The 20815-nt window shown below is 36.4% G+C and overlaps 2 protein-coding genes and 1 pseudogene across 3 annotated transcripts; all 3 read right to left on the bottom strand.

Annotated features, from left to right (window-relative positions):
- Positions 1–2522: 2522 nt before the first annotated feature.
- On the bottom strand, positions 2523–4887 carry LOC128633047 (lactose-binding lectin l-2-like). The gene is made up of 5 exons (XM_053681591.1): positions 4827–4887; positions 3818–3918; positions 3140–3274; positions 2868–2976; positions 2523–2757 (listed from the first exon to the last, which is right to left on the bottom strand). Exons 2-5 carry the CDS (start codon positions 3836–3838, stop codon positions 2687–2689), a joined length of 336 nt encoding a protein of 111 aa, XP_053537566.1. The 5' UTR covers positions 3839–3918; positions 4827–4887; the 3' UTR covers positions 2523–2686.
- A 4978-nt stretch (positions 4888–9865) lies between these two features.
- On the bottom strand, positions 9866–13279 carry ajl2 (lactose-binding lectin l-2). 2 transcript variants are annotated; one of them, NM_001200927.1, is given in 8 exon segments: positions 9866–10091; positions 10218–10326; positions 10474–10608; positions 11537–11652; positions 12599–12625; positions 12718–12741; positions 13033–13112; positions 13188–13216. In NM_001200927.1, coding segments are annotated over 7 exon segments (543 nt in total). In that variant the 5' UTR covers positions 13094–13112; positions 13188–13216; the 3' UTR covers positions 9866–10020.
- Positions 13280–17021: 3742 nt separating this feature from the next.
- Positions 17022–20186, bottom strand: LOC128633048 (lactose-binding lectin l-2-like; annotated as a pseudogene).
- Between the last annotated feature and the right edge of the window lie 629 nt (positions 20187–20815).

The raw sequence follows: 20815 nt of genomic DNA on the forward strand, positions 1-20815 counted from the left end.
AAAAACATTATAGTTTCTACATTGATTTATTGAGCAAAATTATCCAACATTGAATATCTTTGTCAGAAAAAGTATGTGAACCTTTAGTTAATTTAAAGGGGTTATTGAAGTCAACTGTCTCAGTCAAGACAATGGCAATCAAGCCTGAATTTAGCAGCTCACTGTTTAGTTCAGCACCACTGTTACTCTGTCAAGAAGTGGTCATGTAGCAAAAATCACTCCACAATCACTCCAAATAATATTACAGGAAGTCACAAAAAACCTCAGGGTAACATTGAAGGACCTACAGGCCACTGTTGCAATGAGTAATGTCAAAATTCATGAGTCGACCATCTCAACCGTGAAGTATGGGGGTGGCAGTAGCATGGTTTTGGGTTGCTTTGCTGCCTCGGTTCCTCAAGGCTCGCTGTTAACTATAAATTCTGCAAATTCTACAGGAGAATGTGGTGTAGATGCCATGTGTTGTGGAAGGACCTAAAAAGAGCAGTTTGTGCAAGGAAGCCCACCAACATCACTGAGTTGAAGCAGTTGTATAAGGAGGAATGGGCCAACACTTCCCCAACCCATTGTGCAGGACTGATCACCAGTTAAGAGAAACATTTGTTCAAAGGGTTTTTTCTATATACAGTGATTTTTATTACGGGTGTAAAATTATTGTATATCATATTCTATTATTTGATGTGAGACTAAATTAGACGAAATCACAAACACTTGTGAAACACACATGTCTACTGCATTTAGGCAGCCTTTCTCACCTGATTCCATCTGGGTTAAACAGAAGATATAAACTATGTGCTTCAGCCATGCCTCCTTTAGAATCACACCAGTGAAAGACTGAAAGGCTAATGTTTAATTAGCCACGTTTAGTTTAAATGTAAAGCACAGCTTTTGTTTTGGTATACACTGCTCAATACAGTCTGAACAGATCTCACAAAAACTGTCATTGTTAAGTTTCAGTTCTTTTACTTTTATAATGTTGAATGTTTTAATCAATATCACATGGAAAACTAAGATTCATATTCGGGCGATGCTTAATCTTCCTGCAAACAAAAATTGCATATTAACTTTTGTGTATCATTACACTCCTATTTCCATGTGCTAGTAATTGTTTATAATTGTACAAGGTCTTCTTGAGCTGTTTACTAGTGTGAGATTTATCCTAAAAAACATTCCCAAAAAGTTAAAAATGTTCTTTTGTTGGTTGAAGTATCATGCATTATCATTCACAAATGATTTTTTAAAAAGTTTCTGTAACTGCAGATATAAAACTAGGGAGATGTTTCCTGTGATATGGGCAACTGAAACAAACTGTGCTTGGTAAAATGACTAAGACTAACTGAAATGAGATTCATAGATGACAAGTGAAGGGACATGTGAAGTAGTACTGCAGTTTTGGACACCCCTGTTATATGATTATGACATGATGGCTTATATAGCTTAAGCCCAATTACATGAAAATGTCTCTTTACCATATAAACTGTGCTTATAGTTACAGTTATATAGCACTTTTCTAGACACAGGAGATCGGATGGATTAACATCTCATCCAAGAGACAATGTTGTTTTTACAGTGTCCCCATCACTATACTGGGGTATTAGGCCCCACACACACCACTGGGTGAGCACCCCCTGCTGGCCTCACTAATACCACTTCCCACAGCAACCTTAGTTTTCCCCAGAAAATCCCCCATCCAGGTACTGGCCAAGCTCAACTGTACTTTGCTTCAGTGGGAAACCAGGCAATAACTGCAGGGAGATGTGGCTCTGGCATAATGATACTGTTCTTAATGGATAGGGCCCTTGGAAGACCTGGCTTTTAACTGCTTCTCCAAATTGATCAGTTAATCAGAATGCATATATGCTGATTTTAAAATACTTATTTTAGACTTATTTTTGATTTCATTCATTAATTCTGTCGCATCTACTTTCCCCCCCCCCGCCCCCCCCGACAAACAGCAGTTTTATCTGTAGTTTGTTATTATTCACACCATTTTCTATAAAAACAAATGCAAAATGCACACTTTTTTCAGAACAGTTGGGAAGAATGCTTCACTGCTTCGGAAAGCTATCCCAAGATTTTCTTCTCAAGGAACAGTTAATTAGTTTTCTGTCATTTATTGTTAGCCATTTTAATATTTTTTGCCAGACCTGTAACTAGCAGATCAGTGCATCTCATAAGCAAAGCACATCTTGAAGTAGTTTAGACCTCAAATTTAAGGCAGCCCTTTAAATCCTAAATAAATATCAGGGACACTTCAGTACAGTATAGTGTCTGACTTATAATATATACATATTATAAAATATTATACTTCTCAGACCCCTGGTGTCCCTAGAACCCACTTTGAGAACCAGTGCTTTAAGGGTTCTTTGGAAGGTTGCGATGAAAGTATTCTTTTTGGAACTTTTCTTGAAGATGAAACCATTTATTGTGTGATTTTGTGTGCACAGAGGTGCATGAGTGCATGAGCTAAATGTGTTTATTTTCTGAGAGTGTATTTAAGAACGACACCAAAATGATACCCATTAATGAAATACATTTTATTTACATTTTTAAAATATTGTTCTATTGCTCTAATTATGGTAAGTTGCCACAGTAAATTATTATTATTATATTTGTAAATCCATTAGTAACAAGGAAAACCTTTCCAATATTGTATTATAGTTGGTAAGGTGAAGCTGGAAGCATTTCACTTAAAACTCTTGGCGCACACAAAGGGATAGGTGTAACGACACGATATGTCGTTCCAGTTCTTACTGTCTGCAAACAAAGAAGAAATTTAGATATATATTATACATGGCATGACAACTGAATTAAAAATTAATCAACAAACAAAATTTATAAAGAACAGATTTGAATTTTCTACTCACAGCCATAGTTCATATGCACACAGCACTCGCCGAATAGAAAATTGGGTTCATTTGGATTCCACTTGGTGAAAGTCAATTTGGTGCCATCAGACCAAAAAAACCTATTTGTCTGAAAGAATGAACAGTGGAAATCACAAGGTCTAATATTCTATTACAGTTTTGAGTTTCTTCATTTGACCATGCGAAAGTCAATAAATCAAGCACTACACAGTTATATGATTCCCTGCTCACATATTTGACTGAGCTCAGGAAGTGTTTTATTCTTAGCGAACCTTCTGACAGCCACTGAGGCCGATCCATGTTGGATTCTCCTGGTAATCATGAGCACGGATAAGAGCCTTAACCCGCTGATATTCTTTTTCACTATGTATTGAGACCAAGTGCGCATCGAGATCCAGACAGTGTTTCTAGAAAAAGAAAAAGAGCTGTAGCATCACTGCATGTTCAATAATGCAGTTATTATGCACAATTGTGCATACAAATGTTTCGTAAACAAGTTTTCATAAATAGTTTAAATTGTATATACTAAAACAGGAGGGTTTTCCATAACCCAGTGGTAGCAATGGTATTATTCCTAGAAATATCAGTTGTCAATTTTAAGTTCAGAAAATTACAACAAAATAATAGTAATAATAATAATAATAATAATAATAATAAAAGAATCATGCTCCAAAAAATATTACTGAACTCATCTTAATAATGTGCCTAATTTTTACATAGATTATTTAAAAAATTGAGCTGAGGGAGTCCACTTTTTATGGCATTTTTATTCAAAACTACTGACATGAACTAGCACTGAATGCAGGATGTTGAAAATATAAAAATTTATATGTGAATGTGTATATAATACCCATTCCATCACTGATATGCTAATAAATAAGCCTTTCATTACATTTCTCACTCTTCTATAAAGACAAATGTGAATGCAGATGAAATTAATTGAATTGAACCTCAGCAGAAGCCCAGTCCATATAGGTGGCCTGATACTTGTAGCAACGTCTCTCGTATCTCACCCAGCCATTTGGACAGCATGTGGAACATTCTTCGGCTTCTGACTCATTGATATGGAAGAAAAAAAAAGTCAATAAATTGTTTGAAATGGAGCTGCTGAGCTGATGGTGGTTTTATTTATAATTGGATGTGACAGGTTTGGGAGATCTATTAGATAACCATTAAATACTTTACTTGTGGCAAACAACAGAGACATTGACAGAGACAGTTGAATTACACTATTTTGGTTACTAGAAACCAAGCATGGAGATGTTAATCTTTTCTTCAATCTTGGAATGGCGCGTAAAGACATACTGGAGTCACTGGTGTTGTCAAAACGATATACTATTAGCCTGTGTCAGATTAATCATATTCTTAAATATGTTTTCATTCATTCCCAGCAAATAATTAACTGCAGGCACCATAATCAACATAACAACAGCATCAACATAATTTGTATCCATGAGATACCTTTATGTATTAAAGGTTGGGCAAAATATATTCATTCATGGCCTCGATATATTAATTTGTGACCACATTAAACTGACACGTGGCCTTGATATGTTAAATCATGGCCTGCATTAGGTTAGAAATTTGAAAGATTCCCACCATTGTTCACAAAGCGCCACCCCAAAGAATCTACAGTGGCCCATAGACAAGGGTGTCTATACACATTTGCTACACATTTGCTAAGGCTATTACTTAACCCATTGTTGTTGTTGTTTTTTTGTTTTTACGTCAAGGTTATTTGTACAAGGAATTTGTAAGGAATAAAAAATTGACTATTGCACCTTTTAATATCTTAAATTGTGGCATCAATAAAAATATCTGTGGTCACACCTTATTAAATGGTAAATGGCGCACTTATATAGCGCTTTTATCCAAAGCGCTTTACACTGTGTCTCATTCACCCATTCTCTCTCTCACACACCAATGGTAGCAGAGCTGCGCTGCAAGGCGCTAACTTACCATCAGGAGCAACTTGGGGTTCAGTGTCTTGCCAAAGGAAAATAAAATATTGTGTAACACACTACATCTGAACTGAGTAAATGATTATTGAAGATGATAGGACAAGGACATGGTGATATTTGGGTTCACAGATGGCATGCCAAGTTGGAAATGTTTGGACTTGTAAATGATTTAACATGTTCAAGGTTACTGCTGCGGTATATTCAGACTGCATAGATCAGGGGTGTCCAATCTTATCTGGAAAGTGCCAGTGTGGGTGCAGGTTTTCATTCCAACCAAGCAGGAGGCACACCTGATTCCACCTGTTTAATCAGTTGATCTTGGCTTCCAGTAAACTCAGGTGTGGCTCCTGCTTGGTCGGAATGAAAACGTGCACCCACACCGGCCCTTTCCGGATAAGACGTACACGTACACTTTTCCATCAAAATTACAGTATTTCCCCAAAAACAGTTTGCTATTTGTAAGAATATATAAAGAATAGATATGTTGGTCAGAATTAGACAAAAAAGTATTTGGACACTCATTAGTGGCACTGATAGATACAGTGTTTTAGGATTAAGTTTGACATCCTTTGTTCTGCAGAAGGTATTGACAAGAGGAATGGAATCAGTCAGTTTCTGTAACAGTTGTGGGGGAAGTTTCCTCCACGTTTCAACCAAAAAAACAGTTCATCCACCCTAGAACATCAACAGTTGACAAGTTCTTCTCCATTGTATCACATAGATGCTCTATAGCACTGGTCACTAACCCTCTTCCTTGAGATCTACCATCCTGCAGGTTTCATTTAAAACCAAAATCTAACACACCTGTTTTAGTTGATTAATGATTAGATGGTCAGGTGGGCACAATTATGGCTGGAGTTAAAGTCCTCATGAAGGTACAGTGAGGGAAAAAAGTATTTGATCCCCTGCTGATTTTGTACGTTTGCCCACTGACAAAGAAATGATCATTCTATAATTTTAATGGTAGATTTATTTGAACAGTGAGAGACAGAATAACAACAAGAAAATCCAGAAAAACGCATGTCAAAAATGTTATGAATTGATTTGCATTTTAATGAGGGAAATAAGTATTTGACCCCTCTGCAAAACATGACTTAGTACTTGGTGGCAAAACCCTTGTTGGCAATCACAGAGGTCAGACATTTTTTATAGTTGGGCACCAGGTTTGCACACATCTCAGGAGGGATTTTGTCCCACTCCTCTTTGCAGATCTTCTCCAAGTCATTAAGGTTTCGAGGCTGACGTTTGGCAACTTGAACCTTCAGCTCCTTCCACAGATTTTCTATGGGATTTAGGTCTGGAGACTGGCTAGGCCACTCCAGGACCTTAATGTGCTTCTTCTCGAGCCACTCCTTTGTTGCCTTGGCCGTGTGTTTTGGGTCATCGTCATGCTGGAATACCCATCCACGACCCATTTTCAATGCCCTGGCTGAGGGAAGGAGGTTCTCACCCAAAATTTGACTGTACATGGCCCTGTCCATCGTCCCTTTGATGCGGTGAAGTTGTCCTGTCCCCTTAGCAGAAAAACACCCCCAAAGCATAATGTTTCCACCTCCATGTTTGACGGTGAGGATGGTGTTCTTGGGGTCATAGGCAGCATTCCTCCTCCTCCAAACATGGCGAGTTGAGTTGATGCCAAAGAGCTCCATTTTGGTCTCATCTGACCACAACACTTTCACCCAGTTGTCCTCTGAATCATTCAGATGTTCATTGGCAAACTTCAGATAGACATGTATATGTGCTTTCTTGAGCAGGGGGACCTTGCGTGTGCTGCAGGATATCAGTCCTTCACGGCGTAGTGTGTTACCAATTGTTTTCTTGGTGACTATGGTCCCAGCTGCATTGAGATCATTGACAAGATCCTCCTGTTTAGTTCTCGGCTGATTCCTCACTGTTCTCATGATCACTGCAACTCCACGAGGTGAGATCTCGCATGGAGCCCCAGGCCGAGGGAGATTGACAGTTCTTTTGTGTTTCTTCCATTTGCGAATAATCGCACCAACTGTTGTCACCTTCTCACCAAGCTGCTTGGCAATGGTCTTGTAGCCCATTCCAGACTTGTGTAGGTCTACAATCTTGTCCCTGACATCCTTGGAGAGCTCTTTGGTCTTGGCCATGGTGGAGAGTTTGGAATCTGATTGATTGATTGCTTCTGTGGACAGGTGTCTTTTATACAGGTAACAAGCTGAGTTTAGGAGCACTCCCTTTAAGAGTGTGCTCCTAATCTCAGCTCGTCACCTGTATAAAAGACACCTGGGAGCCAGAAATCTTTCTGATTGATACTTATACCAAATACTTATTTCCCTCATTAAAATGCAAATCAATTTATAACATTTTTGACATGCGTTTTTCTGGATTTTCTTGTTGTTATTCTGTCTCTCACTGTTCAAATAAATCTACCATTAAAATTATAGACTGATCATTTCTTTGTCAGTGGGCAAACGTACAAAATCAGCAGGGGATCAAATACTTCTTTCCCTCACTGTAGATCTCCAGGAACTGGGGTTGGTGACCACTGCTCTGTGGGTTTAGGTCAGGGCTCTGGGAAGTATTCTTTCAAAAGGTGACTGGTGTTTTGGATCATTACCCTGCTGAAATATCCACTTCTGTACTTTGAATAATTTTAAAATTGCATCCAAAACGTCTCTGTACACTTCTGAGTTCATGATGCCATTCACTAGCATCACTGCAGTAAAAACAACCTCAGCCACCTCCAGGTTTATTAGTACAATTTGTACAGTTTGGCTGGAATTTCTCTCTTGACTTTCTATACACAAACCCTCCACCATACAAGTTCAATTTGAATTAATCTGGAAATAAGACAGTTCTCCAGAACCTGCTGTCTTTCTCACCATGTTCTTTTGCAAATGTTACCTTTTTTTCTTATTCTTGAGGCTGATGAATGGTTTCCACAGCATTACTTTCCATCTGTACCCATGCTCGTTGATCCTGTTTTTAATAGTTTGTGTTCTTATTGTTTCTGGCAATTCTCATTGACGCCTGAAGCAATCTGTTTCTCACCTGTTTTTTTTTCTTCTTCTTGATTTTATTCACAATTATCCTGCGGAATCACCACATGGTGTAGTTCATCACATTCACCATGGATTAACTGTGACAACCAGGATAGGCTTGACCTACAGGCCACTGTTGCAATGAGTAATGTCAAAATTCATGAGTCGACCATCTTAACCGTGAAGTATGGGGGTGGCAGTATCATGGTTTGGGGCTGCTTTGCTGCCTCGGTTCCTCAAGGCTCACTGTTAACTACAAATTCTGCAAATTCTTGGAGAATGTCATGGTATCTTTCTCTGAAATGAAGCTTAACTGTATCGGGGTCATGCTGCAAGTCACATGCTGTGGAAGGACCTAAAAAGAGCAGTTTGTGCAAGGAAGCCCACCAACATCACTGAGTTGAAGCAGTTGTATAAGGAGGAATGGGCCAACATTTCTCCAACCCATTGTGCAGGACTCATCACCAGTTAACAGAAACGTTTGGTCGAAAGGTTTTTTCTATATACAGTGATTTTTATTATGGGTGTAAAATTATTGCATATCATCTTCTATTGTTTGATGTGAGGCTAAACTAGACGGAATCACAAACACTTGTGAAACACACATGTCTACTGCATTTAGGCAGCCTTTCTCACCTGATTCCATCTGGGTTAAAGGGAAGATATAAACTATGTGCTTCAGCCATGCCTCCTTTAGAATCACACCAGTGAAAGACTAAAAGGCTAATGTTTAATTAGCCACGTTTAGTTTAAATGTAAAGCACAGCTTTTGTTTTGGTATACACTGCTCAATAGAGTCTGAACGGATCTCACAAAAACTGTCATTGTTAAGTTTCAGTTCTTTTACTTTTATAATGTTGAATGTTTTAATCAATATCACATGGAAAACTAAGATTCATAATCAGGCGATGCTTAATCTTCCTGCAAACAAAAACTGTGTATTAAGTTTTGTGTATCATTACACTCCTATTTCCATGTGCTAGTTATTGTTTATAATTGTACAAGGTCTTCTTGAGCTGTTTACTAGTGTGAGATTTATCCCAAAAAACATTCCCAAAGAGTTAAAAATGTTCTTTTGTTGTTTGAAGTATCATGCATTATCATTCACAAATGATTTTTTAAAAAGTTTCTGTAACTGCAGATATAAAACTAGGGAGATGTTTCCTGTGATATGGGCAACTGAAATAAACTGTGCTTGGTAAGATGACTAAGACTAACTGAAATGAGATTCATAAATGGCAACAAGTGAAGGGACGGGTGAAGTAGTGCTGTCGTTTGGTCACAGCTGTTATAAGATTATGACATAGTGGCTTAAGACCAATTACATGAAAATGTCTCTTTTCCATATAAACTTTGCTTATACTTACAATGACATTTATATAGCGCTTTTCTAGACACTCAAAGCGTTTTACATTGTATGGGGGTGGGGGGTGGGGGGAATATCCTGAACTACCACTAATGTGTAGCATCCACCTGCATAATGCACCAGAACACCCACCACACACCAGCTATTAGTGGAGAGGAGAGCGTGATGTAGCCAATTCAGGGATGAGGATTATTAGAAGAGCATGATAGAGAAGGGCCAATGTGGGAATTTCACCAGGACAAGGGTATACCCCTACTCTTTTACCATATGTGTCCTAGCCATTTTAATATTTTTTGCCAGACCTGTAACTAGCAGATCAGTGCATCTCATAAGCAAAGCACGTCTCGAAGTAGTTTAGACCTCAAATTTAATGCAGCCCTTTAAATTCTAAATAAATATCAGGGACACTTCAGTACAGTATCTGACTATATACATATTATTAAATATCATACTTCTCAGACCCCTAGTGTCCCTTGAACCCACTTTTTGAACCAGTGCTTTAAGGGTTCTTTGGAAGGTTGTGATGAAAGTATTCTTTTTGGAACTTTTCTTGAAGATGAAACCATTTATTGTGAGATCCTACGTGCAGGATCAGTGCATGAGCTAGATGTATTTATTTTTCTGAGAGTGTATTTAATAATGACACCAAAATGATACCCATTAATGAAATACAATTTATTTATTTATTTTTTAAAGATTTTTTTCTTGCTCTATTTATGGTAAGTTGCCACAGTAATTTTTTTGTAAATCCATTAGTGACAAGGAAAACCTTTCCAATATTGTATTATAGTTGTTAAGGTGAAGCTGGGAGCATTTCAGTAAATACTCTTGGCACATACAAAGGGATAGCTGTGATCACACGGAATGTCGTTCCAGTTCTTACTGCCTGCAGACAAAATGGAAATATAGATATATATTATACATGGCATGACAACTGAATTAAAATGAATCACCAAACCCAAAATAAATGAATAGATTCGAAACACAGTTACATAAGGAAATTTCTACCCACCACTCCAGTTCATGTGCACACAGCACTCTCTATTATTAAAATTGGGTTCATTTGGATTCCACTTGGTGTAAGTCAATTTTGTGCCATCAGACCAAAAAAAGAAATATTTCTGAAAGGATGAACAGTGGAAAAAACATCAAATTCAGAGTTTCTTCATTTGACCATGTGTAAGTCAAGAAATCAAGCACTATACAGTTATATGATTCCCTGCTCACATATTTGACTGATATCAGGGAGTGTTTGATTCTTAGCGAACCTTCTGACAGGCATTGAGGCCGATCCATGTTGGATTCTCCTGGGGGTCATGAGCACGGATAACGGATTTAACCAGTTGATATTCTCTTTCGTTCTGGATTGAGACCAAATGTGCACCGAGATCTAGACAGCGTTTCTAGAAAAAGAAGAAGAACTGTAGCATCACTGCATGTTCATTAATGAGCCTACTCAGTGTGGCTCAATGTCCTTTTCAAGAACATTCAAACTAACTGTTCCTCAGTGGTGGAATCAATTTCCAACCTCAACCACAGAATCTCTCACCATCTTCAAAAAACAGCTAAAGACCCACCTCTTCTGTGAACACCTAACCAACCCATACAAAAAAAAATAATAAATACTCTGGCACTTACACCTCTACTCTGCGCACTTTGTTTCTTCTGGAACTCAATTATGGATCTTGTATGGTAGCAGTACTTGTATTGTTCTCTGCTTGATATATCGCTTTGCTTCTATTTCCTATTGGTAAGCCGCTTTGGATAAAAGCGTCTGCTAAATGAATGAATACAAATGTAAAAGTAATGCAGTTATTATGCACAATTATACATATTGTAAGGAAGCCTCATTGGTTCTTTATAAATGAGTTTTCATGAATAATTGTAATTTTATATGCTAAAACAGGAGGCTTTTTAAAATTTTATTTTGGTTGATCATTGCCAATCCATAGCCTACCAGTAGCAATGGTATTATTCCTAGAAATAATATCAGTTGCCAATTTTAAGTTCAGAAAATTACACAAAAAAAAAACAACCAAAAAGAATCATGCTCCATGAATACTTTTGAACACATCTTAATAATGGGCTTAATTTTTACATAGACTGTTTAAAAAATTGTGCTGAGGGAGTTCACTTTTTTATGTCATTTGTTCTAGTTATATTCAAAACTACTGACATGAACTAGCATTGAAACCAGGATATAAAAGATGTGTATTATGTGTATATAATACCCATTCCACCACTGATGTGCTAATAAATAAGCATTTCATAACATTTCTCACTCTTCTATAAAGACAAATGTGAATACAGGTTTAATGAAATGAATTGAACCTCGGCAGAAGCCCAGTCCATTGCGGCCTGATACAAGAAGCAACGTCTCTCATATGTCACCCAGCCATTTGGACAGCATGTGGAACATTTGCTGTCTACGCGACGTTCTTTGGATTCTGACTCATTAGCATTAAAGAAAGAAAAAAAAAACTTGTCAATAAATTGTTTGAAATGGAGCTACTGAGCTGATGGTGGCTATATTTTAACAAGATGTGACAAGCGTGGGAGATCTATTAGATAACCATTAAATACTTTACTTGTAGCAAGCTTAGAACAGAGAAACCAATTGAATTACACCATTTTAGTCACTGGAAACCAAACATGGAGATGTTAATCTTTTCTTCAATCTTGGAATGGAGTGTAAAGACATACTGGAGTCACTGGTGTTGTCAAAACGATATACTGTTAGCTTGTGTCAGATTAATCATATTCTTAAACACATTGAATTAACTCGTGGTCTTGATATGTGAAATCTTGGCCTGCATTAGGTTAGAAATTTGAATGAGTCCCACTCATGTTTACAAAGCTCCACCCCAAGAATCTACAGTGGCCCGTAGACTAGAGTGTCTATAAAATGACTGACATCAAAAAACAAGCAGGTATTCCAGACAGGAACTTCTTTTTCCAAACAGTGACTTTATACACGTTTGCTAAGGCCATTATTTAACCCATTGGGGTTTTATTTATTTATATATTTATTTATTTATTTATTTATTTATTTACTTCAAGGTTATTTGTACATGGAATTTGTAAGGAATAAAAAATTAACTATTGCACCTTTAATACGTTAACTTGTGGTCACACCTTATTAAAAATAACCACAATGTTACCTCAGTGGCCTTGTATGTTTATAACTTCTGTAATAGGAAATATATATCTATATCTATATCTATATATATATCTATATATCTATATATCTATATATATATATATATATATATATATATATATATACATATATATATATATATATATATATATATATATATTTTAAAATCGGTAAAGATGGTACTAATCAGGGATTCTTAATAGCATGCGGATCTGTGCAGGTATTTTGATTACCTTTCACGATCTGATCAAAATCAGCCGCTAGAAACCAGAAAAAGACAGAGAAATGTCAGTGCTGGTGCTCAGACATGACTAATCTACTGATGATTTTCAAGCTTTAATTTTAATTTTACCTGTCTCAGGATTCACCACATCAGCTACAAATAAAATGGGTAAAGTCATCATTTTGGTAAATAACTTTCTCTACATTTCTTATACGTACAGATGACAAATTCTGATCTTCAAAGGCATTCATTTGATTAAAATCCCAGCATAGGAAACAAGTCATATTTTCACCAATAATATGATATTTTGTTAAACAAGCAAAAAGAAAAGCAAACAGCTGTATTATAACTATACTATCACCTACATTTTCTGCAGTGCCCATACTCCTACAAGTGAATCATTTTAGTTGTTTACATATCCTGATTAACAGGGAAGAATCTTACCAAAGACTGTTGCTGCTGTGGCGAGAATAAGAAGCAACATCACTTCAGTCTGACGAGCCATAGTTCTGGATTTTTCTGCACTGCAGGTAAAGCATGTTTGTTTTAATGTAATAAAAAAAAAAGTATATGTCGCACCTCACCAAAATTCCACTTACATTTAATCAGGAGTGTCTTCTTGCTTGGTGTAACACGCTGAGGCAAGCGGCGATGCTTATATAGTGATGCTGATAGAAACGTCATGTTTCCAAAGAATAATAACATCATTTATTCATCAGGATGACCATTTGAACTTGAATTTATGATTATTGCATATATAAAGATGATAGGACAAGGACATGGTGATATTTCGGCTGACAGATGGCATGCTGACTTGGAAATGTTTGGACTTGTACATGATTGAACACCTTCAAGGTTACATTCAGACTGATTAAAGATGAAGAATATAATATGAGGCAAAGCTACAACCATACAGTGCAACCAAAAGTATTTGGACACTTAAATATTTTGACACATACAAGTGCATGAATCTCACTGCATTAGAAAACAGCATGTCAAGTGCCAAAGCTACCACAGGTACACTTTTCCAGCAAAATAACAGTATTTCCCCCAAAACAGGTTGTTATTTGTAAGAATATAAAAAGAATAGATATGTTGGTCAGAATTAGACAAAAAAGTAGTTGGACACTCAGTAGTGGCACAGATAGATACAGTGTTTTAGGATCCTTTGTTCTGCAGAAGGTCTTGACAATAGGAATGGAATCAATCAGTTTCTGTAACAGTTGTGGTGGAAGTTTCCTCCACGTTTCAACCAAAAAAACTTTCAGTTCATCCACCCGAGAACAACTTGTCAACAACAATTGACAAGTTCTTCTCCGTTGCATCACATAGATGCTCTATAGCACTGGTCACTAACCCTCTTCCTTGAGATACACCTTCATGTAGGTTTCATTTAAAACTAAAATCTAACACACCTGTTTTATTTGATTAATGATTAGATGGTCAGGTGGGCACAATTATGGCTGGAGCTAAAGTCCTCATGAAGGCAGATCTCCAGGAACTGGGAACCACTGCTCTATGGGTTTAGGTCAGGGCTCTGGGAAGTATTCTTTCAAAAGGTGACTGGTGTTTTGGATCATTACCCTGCTGAAATATCCACTTCTGTAGTTTGGATAATTTCAAATTTGCATCCAAAATGTCTCTGTACACATCTGAGTTCATGATGCCATTCACTAGCAACACTGCAGTAAAAACAACCTCAGCCACCTCCAGGTTTATTAGTACAATTTGTGCCGTTTGGCTGAAATTCTTGTCCTGGCTTCCAAACAAACCCTCTACCATCAGACCCATCCAAGTTAAATAAGACAGTTCATCAGAACCTGCTGTCTATCTCTCCATGTTCTTTTGCATATGTCACCTTTTTTTCTTATTCTTGAGGCTGATGAATGGTTTCCACAGCATTAGTTCCCTCTGTACCCATGCTCATTGATCCTGTTTTGAATAGTTTGCGTTCTTATTGTTTCTGAAAATTCTCATTGATGTCTGAAGCAATCTGTTTCTCAACTGTTTTTTTTTTATCTTCTTTTCTTGATTTTACTCACAATTATCCTGTGGAATAACCACATGGTGTAGTTCATCACATTTACCATGGATTAACTGTGACAACAAGAACAGTCTTAAGTGTCCAAATATTTTTTGTTTAATTATAAGCGGTATATGAGTTATTTATTTATTTATTTATTTTGATTTTAAACGTTTTTTTTTTTTTTTTTTTTTTTTTTGAAATGTTTTTCTTGAAAAAAAAGTGCTTGTGGTAACTTTCTTTAAAATAAATGGCACTTGGTTGAAATGCTGTTTTCTAATGCAGTGAAATACACACCTTTTATGAGTGTGACTTAAGTGTTTATTCTTTTGGGGGCCACTGTAGATACTTTTCTAATCTTCCTAGATGTTATTTATTTATTTATTTATTTATTTATTTATTTATTTATTTATTTATTTGAAACCTACTGTAGTCATTAGTCTGCATGACTTATTAGTCAAAACATAAAAGTCTGTCATGCCACATTGCAATTATGGGCAGCATGTTGATGCAGTGGATAGCATTGCCAGCCTCAACGTTCCAGGGTTCCTGGGTGGATCCTGAGTTGGGGTTACTGTCAGTGAGAAGTTTCTGTGCATGTTCTCTCCATGTCCATGTGGATATTCCTGCCCCGCCTCGATCGTTTCCAGGATAGGCTCCGGATCCACCATAAATCATGGGATGAGAGACTGCACCCAAATTTACTCTTCTTATTGAACTTGTTTGACTAATTTAACAAACCGTAAAAATTCCTTTTATGATTATATCTTCATTCAAGAAACTGCAGTCTCATTAAGCCATAGCAAAGATAACATGAAGCGCTGTTTGTATTGCGTTTTATAAGATTCATCATGAAACTGTTTACTGTATTGTAATGATTAACTATTATAACGAGGGAAACCCATGTCATCTGAGCTTACAAAGCCTATAATTCAATCAGTTATAGACCCAACTAAATGTAGCCATTCAATGAGAAACATATCATCTATCTTTAACTTCTCTTTCAGATTCGCTACTGATTAATGTAAAAAGAAATATTGAACATGAATGTGAATGAAACTTTAGTGTAAAGCATCATAGAAACAGATATACAGTCCCCTCCTAAACTATTGGAACGGCAAGGACAATTCATTTTTTTATGCTATACACCAAAGATATTTAGGTTTGAGATCAAAAGATGGATATGAGCTGAGAGTTTAGGATTGCAGCTTTCGTTTCCTGGTATTTACATCTGCATGCGTTAAACAACATAAGACAGAACTTTTTGAATCAGACCACACAATTTTAAGGTAAGCAAAAGTATAGGAACAGATAAGTCTTAAAGTAAATTAAAGTATATAACACTTAATATTTGGTTGCATATTCCATACTTGCAATAACTGCATCAAGCCTGTGACTCAGTGACATCATCAAACTGTTGGGTTCTTCTTTTGTGATGCTTTTCCAGGCTTTTGCTGCAGCTTCTTTCAGTTGTTTGTTTCAGAGGGTTTCTCCCTTCAGTCTCCCCTTCAGGAGGTGAAATGCTGCTCAATTGGGTCTATTGATTGACTTGGACAGTCTAAAACCTTTCACTTTTCCCCCCTGATAACGTCCTTTGTTGAGATGGTAGTGTGTTTTGGATCATTGTCTTGCTGCGTGACAAAGTTCCACCTGATTGTTTGGATGCATTTCTCTCTTATCTGAATGCATATTCGGACTTATTTTTGATGTCATTCATTAATTCTGTTGCATCTAGGCTTCCTCCCACCACCCCCACCCGACAAACAGCAATTTTATCTGTAGTTTGTTATTTTTCACATGCTTCTGTATATATATATATATATATATATATATATATATATATATATATATATATATATATATATATATATATATATATATATATATATATATATATATATATAAATGCAAAATGCACACTTTTTTCAGACCAGTAGGGAGTAATGCTTAATTGCTTCAGAAGGCTAACCCAAGATTCTCTTCTCAAGGAACAGTTAATTAGTTTTCTGTCATTTATTGTTAGCCATGTTAACATTTTTTTGCCAGACCTGTAACTAGCAGATCAGTGCATCTCATAAGCATAGCACATCTCGAAGTAGATTCGACCTCAAATTTAATGCAGCCCTTTAAATCCTAAATAAATATCAGGGACACTTCAGTACAATATAGTATCTGACTATATACATATTATTAAATATCATACTTCTCAGACCCCTGGTGTCCCTAGAACCCACTTTTTGAACCAGTGCCTTAAGGGTTCTTTGGAAGGTTGTGATGAATGTATTCTTTTTGGAGCTTTTCCTGAAGATGAAACCATTTATTGTGTGATCCTACGTGCAGGATCAGTGCATGAGCTAGATGTATTTATTTTTCTGAGAGTGTATTTAAAATGACACCAAAATGTTACCAATTAATGAAAGACATTTTATTAGATTTTTTTTAAAGAATTTTTTTCTTGCTTTATTTATGGTAATTTGCCACAGTAATATATATATATATTTTGTAAATCCATTAGTGACAAGGAAAATCTTTCCAATTTTGTATTATAGTTGGTAAGGTGAAGCTGGGAGCATTTCAGTTAATAATCTTGGCACACACAAAGGGATAGCTGTAATGACACGGAATGTCGTTCCAGTTCTTACTGTCTGCAGACAAAGAGGAAATATGAATATATATTATACATGGCATGACAATTGAATTAAAAATGAATCACCAAACCAAAAATATAAAGCATAGATTCCAAACACAGTTACATAAGGAAGTTTCTACTCACCACTCCAGTCAATATGCACACAGCACTCTCCACGATCAAAATTGGGTTCATTTGGATTCCACTTGGTGAAAGTCAATTTGGTGCCATCAGACCAAAAAAAGTTATTTGTCTGAAAGGATGAACAGTGAAAATCACAAGGTCTAATATTCTATTACAGTTTTGAGTTTCTTCATTTGACCATGTGTAAATCAATAAATCAAGCACTATACTGTTATATGATTCCCTGCTCACATATTTGACTGAGCTCAGGAAGTGTTTTATAGTTAGCGAACCTTCTGACAGCTAATGAGACCGATCCATGTTGGATTCTCCCGGGGGTCATGATAAGAGCCTTAACCCACTGATGTTCATTTTCGCTGTGTATTGAGACCAAGTGTGCATCGAGATCCAGACAGTGTTTCTAGAAAAAGAAAAAGAGCTGTAGCATCACTGCATGTTCATTAATGCAGTTATTATGCACAATTTTGCATACAAATGTTTCGTAAACAATTTTTTTTTGTTTAAATTGTATATGCTAAAATAGGAGGGTTTAAAAAAAAAAAAATATTTTGGTGGATCATTGCCAATCCATAACCCAGTGGTAGCAATGGTATTATTCCTAGAAATATCAGTTGTCAATTTTAAGTTCAGAAAATTATAACAAAATAATAATAATTTTTAATTTTTTTTTAAAAATCATGCTCTAAAAAATATTACTGAAATATTACTGTGCCTATTTTTTCATAGATTATTTAAAAAATTGAGCTGAGGGAGTCCACTTTTTATGGCATTTTTATTCAAAACTACTGACATGAACTAGCATTGAATCCAGGATGTTGAAAATATAAAAATTTATATGTGAATGTGTATATAATTCCCATTCCATCACTGATATGCTAATAAATAAGCCTTTCATTACATTTCTCACTCTTCTAAAGACAAATGTGAATGCAGATGAAATTAACTGAATTGAACCTCAGCAGAAGCCCAGTCCATATAGGTGGCCTGATACTTGTGGCAACGTCTCTCGTATCTCACCCAGCCATTTGGACAGCATGTGGAACATTCTTCGGCTTCTGGGTCATTGCTATTGAAGAAAAACAAGTCAATACATTGTTTTAAATGGAGCTGCTGAGCTGATGGTGGTTATATTTATCATCAGATGTGACAAGCTTGGGAGATCTATTAGGTAACCTATTAAATACTTTACTTGTAGGAAGTTTAGAACAGAGAAACAAATTGAATTACACCATTTCAGTCACGGGTAACCAAGCATGGAGATGTTAATCTTTTCTTCAATCTTGGAATGGAGCATAAAGACATACTGGATTTACTGGTGTTGTCAAAACGATATACTATTAGCCTGTGTCAGATTAATCATATTCTTAAATATGTTTTCATTCATTCCTACCAAATAATTAACTGCAGGCACCATAATCAACATAACAACAACATCAACATAATTTGTATCCATGAGATACCTTTATGTATTAAAGGTTGGCTAAAATATATTAATTCATGTCCTTGATATATTAATTTGTGTCCACATTGAATTAACTCGTGGCCTTGATATGTTAAATCATGGCCTGCATTAGGTTAGAAATTTGAAAGATTCCCACCGATGTTCACAAAGCTCCACACCAAGAATCTACAGTGGCCCGTAGACAAGGGTGTCTATACACTTTTGCTAAGGCCATGACTTAACCCATTGTTGTTGTTGTTGTTGTTGTTGTTGGTGTTTTGTTTGTTTTAACTTCAAGGTTATTAGTACAAGAAATTTGTAAGGAATGAAAAATGGACTATTGCACCTTTAATATATTAACTTGTGGCATCAATAAACCTTATTAAATGGTAAATGGCGCACTTATATAGCGCTTTTATCCAAAGCGCTTTACACTATGTCTCATTCACCCATTCACACACACACACTCACACACCAATGGTAGCAGAGCTGCCATGCAAGGCGCTAACTTGCTATCGGGACCAACTTGGGGTTCAGTGTCTTGCCCAAGGGCATTTTGGCATGTGGAGTCATGTGGGCTGGGAATTGAACAGCCAACCCTACGATTAGTGGACAACCCGCTCTACCACCTGAGGCCCAGCCTCCCGTTATTAAAAATAACCACAATGTTACTTCAGTGGCTTTGTATGTTTATAACTTCTGTAATAGGAAATAATCATTTTAAAAAATCGGTAAAGATGGTACTAATCAGGGATTCTTAATAGCATGCTAATCTGTGCAGGTATTTTGATTACCTTTCACGATCTGATCAAAATCATCCGCTAGAAACCAGAAAAAGACAGAGAAATGTCAGTGCTGGTGCTCAGACATGACTAATCTACTGATGACTTTCAAGCTTTAATTTTAATTTTACCTGTCTCAGGATTCACCACATCAGCTAAAAAGAAAATGGGTAAAGTCATCATTTTGTTAAATAATTTTCTCTACATTTCTTATACGTACAATTTACAAATTCTGATCTTCAAAAAGCATTCATTTGGCTATAATCCCAGCAAGTCATATTTTCATTAATAATATGATATTGTGTTCAACAAGCAAAAAGGAAACCAAACTGCTGTAGTGCCCATACTCCTAGACGTGTATAATTTTACTTGTTTACGTATCCTGCTGAACAGAGAAGACTCTTACCCAAAGCTTTTGGTGCTGTAGCGAGAATCAGAAGTAACATCACTTGAGTCTGACGAGCCATAGTTCTGGATTTTTATGCACTACAAGAAGAGCATGGTTTGTTTTAATGTAATAAAAATTGTGTAACACACTACATCTGAACTGAGTAAATGATTATTGAAGATGATAGGACAAGGACATGGTGATATTTGGGTTCACAGATGGCATGCCGAGTTGGAAATGTTTGGACTTGTAAATGATTTAACATGTTCAAGGTTACTGCTGCGGTATATTCAGACTGCATAGATCAGGGGTGTCCAATCTTTTCTGGAAAGGGCCGGTGTGGGTGCAGGTTTTCATTCCAACCAAGCAGGAGGCTCACCTGAATCTGTTGAAAGCCAAGATCAACTGATTAAGCAGGTGGAATCAGGTGTGGCTCCTGCTTGGTTGGAATTAAAACCTGCACTCACACCGGCCATTTGAAGATAAGATTGGACACCACTGGCAAAGATGATATATACAATATGAGGCAAACCAATAACCATACCCTGCCCCGAAAATTATCTGGACACTTAAATCTTTTTACATAGACACTTAAATATTTGGACACATACAAATGCATGAATTTGACTGCATTAGAAAACAGCATGTCAAGTGCCAACTATTTTAAAGAATGATAACACATGTACACTTTTCAAGGAAAATTACAGTATTTAAAAGATAATAAAAAGAATATATAAAGAATAGATACATTGGTCATAATTAGACAAAAAAAGTATTTGGACACCAATAGTGGCACTGATAGATACAGTGTTTTAGGATT

Source organism: Ictalurus punctatus, chromosome 7, assembly GCF_001660625.3.
Source record: "Ictalurus punctatus breed USDA103 chromosome 7, Coco_2.0, whole genome shotgun sequence".
In the NCBI taxonomy this organism is placed as follows: Eukaryota; Metazoa; Chordata; class Actinopteri; order Siluriformes; family Ictaluridae; genus Ictalurus; species Ictalurus punctatus.

Coding starts and splice junctions, on each gene's coding strand:
- ajl2 (XM_053681126.1), bottom strand. CDS start 13,093: ATGGCTCGTCAGACTGAAGTGATGTTGCTTCTTATTCTCGCCACAGCA. Junction 10,609..11,536: donor TGGACTGGGCTTCTGCCGAG/GTTCAATTCATT, acceptor TTCTTTTTCTAG/AAACGCTGTCTAGATCTCGG. Junction 10,327..10,473: donor GCCTCAATGCCTGTCAGAAG/GTTCGCTAAGAA, acceptor TCATCCTTTCAG/AAATATTTCTTTTTTTGGTC.
- LOC128633047 (XM_053681591.1), bottom strand. CDS start 3,838: ATGGACTGGGCTTCTGCTGAG. Junction 2,977..3,139: donor GCCTCAGTGGCTGTCAGAAG/GTTCGCTAAGAA, acceptor TCATTCTTTCAG/ACAAATAGGTTTTTTTGGTC. Junction 2,758..2,867: donor TGTGCATATGAACTATGGCT/GTGAGTAGAAAA, acceptor CTTTGTTTGCAG/ACAGTAAGAACTGGAACGAC.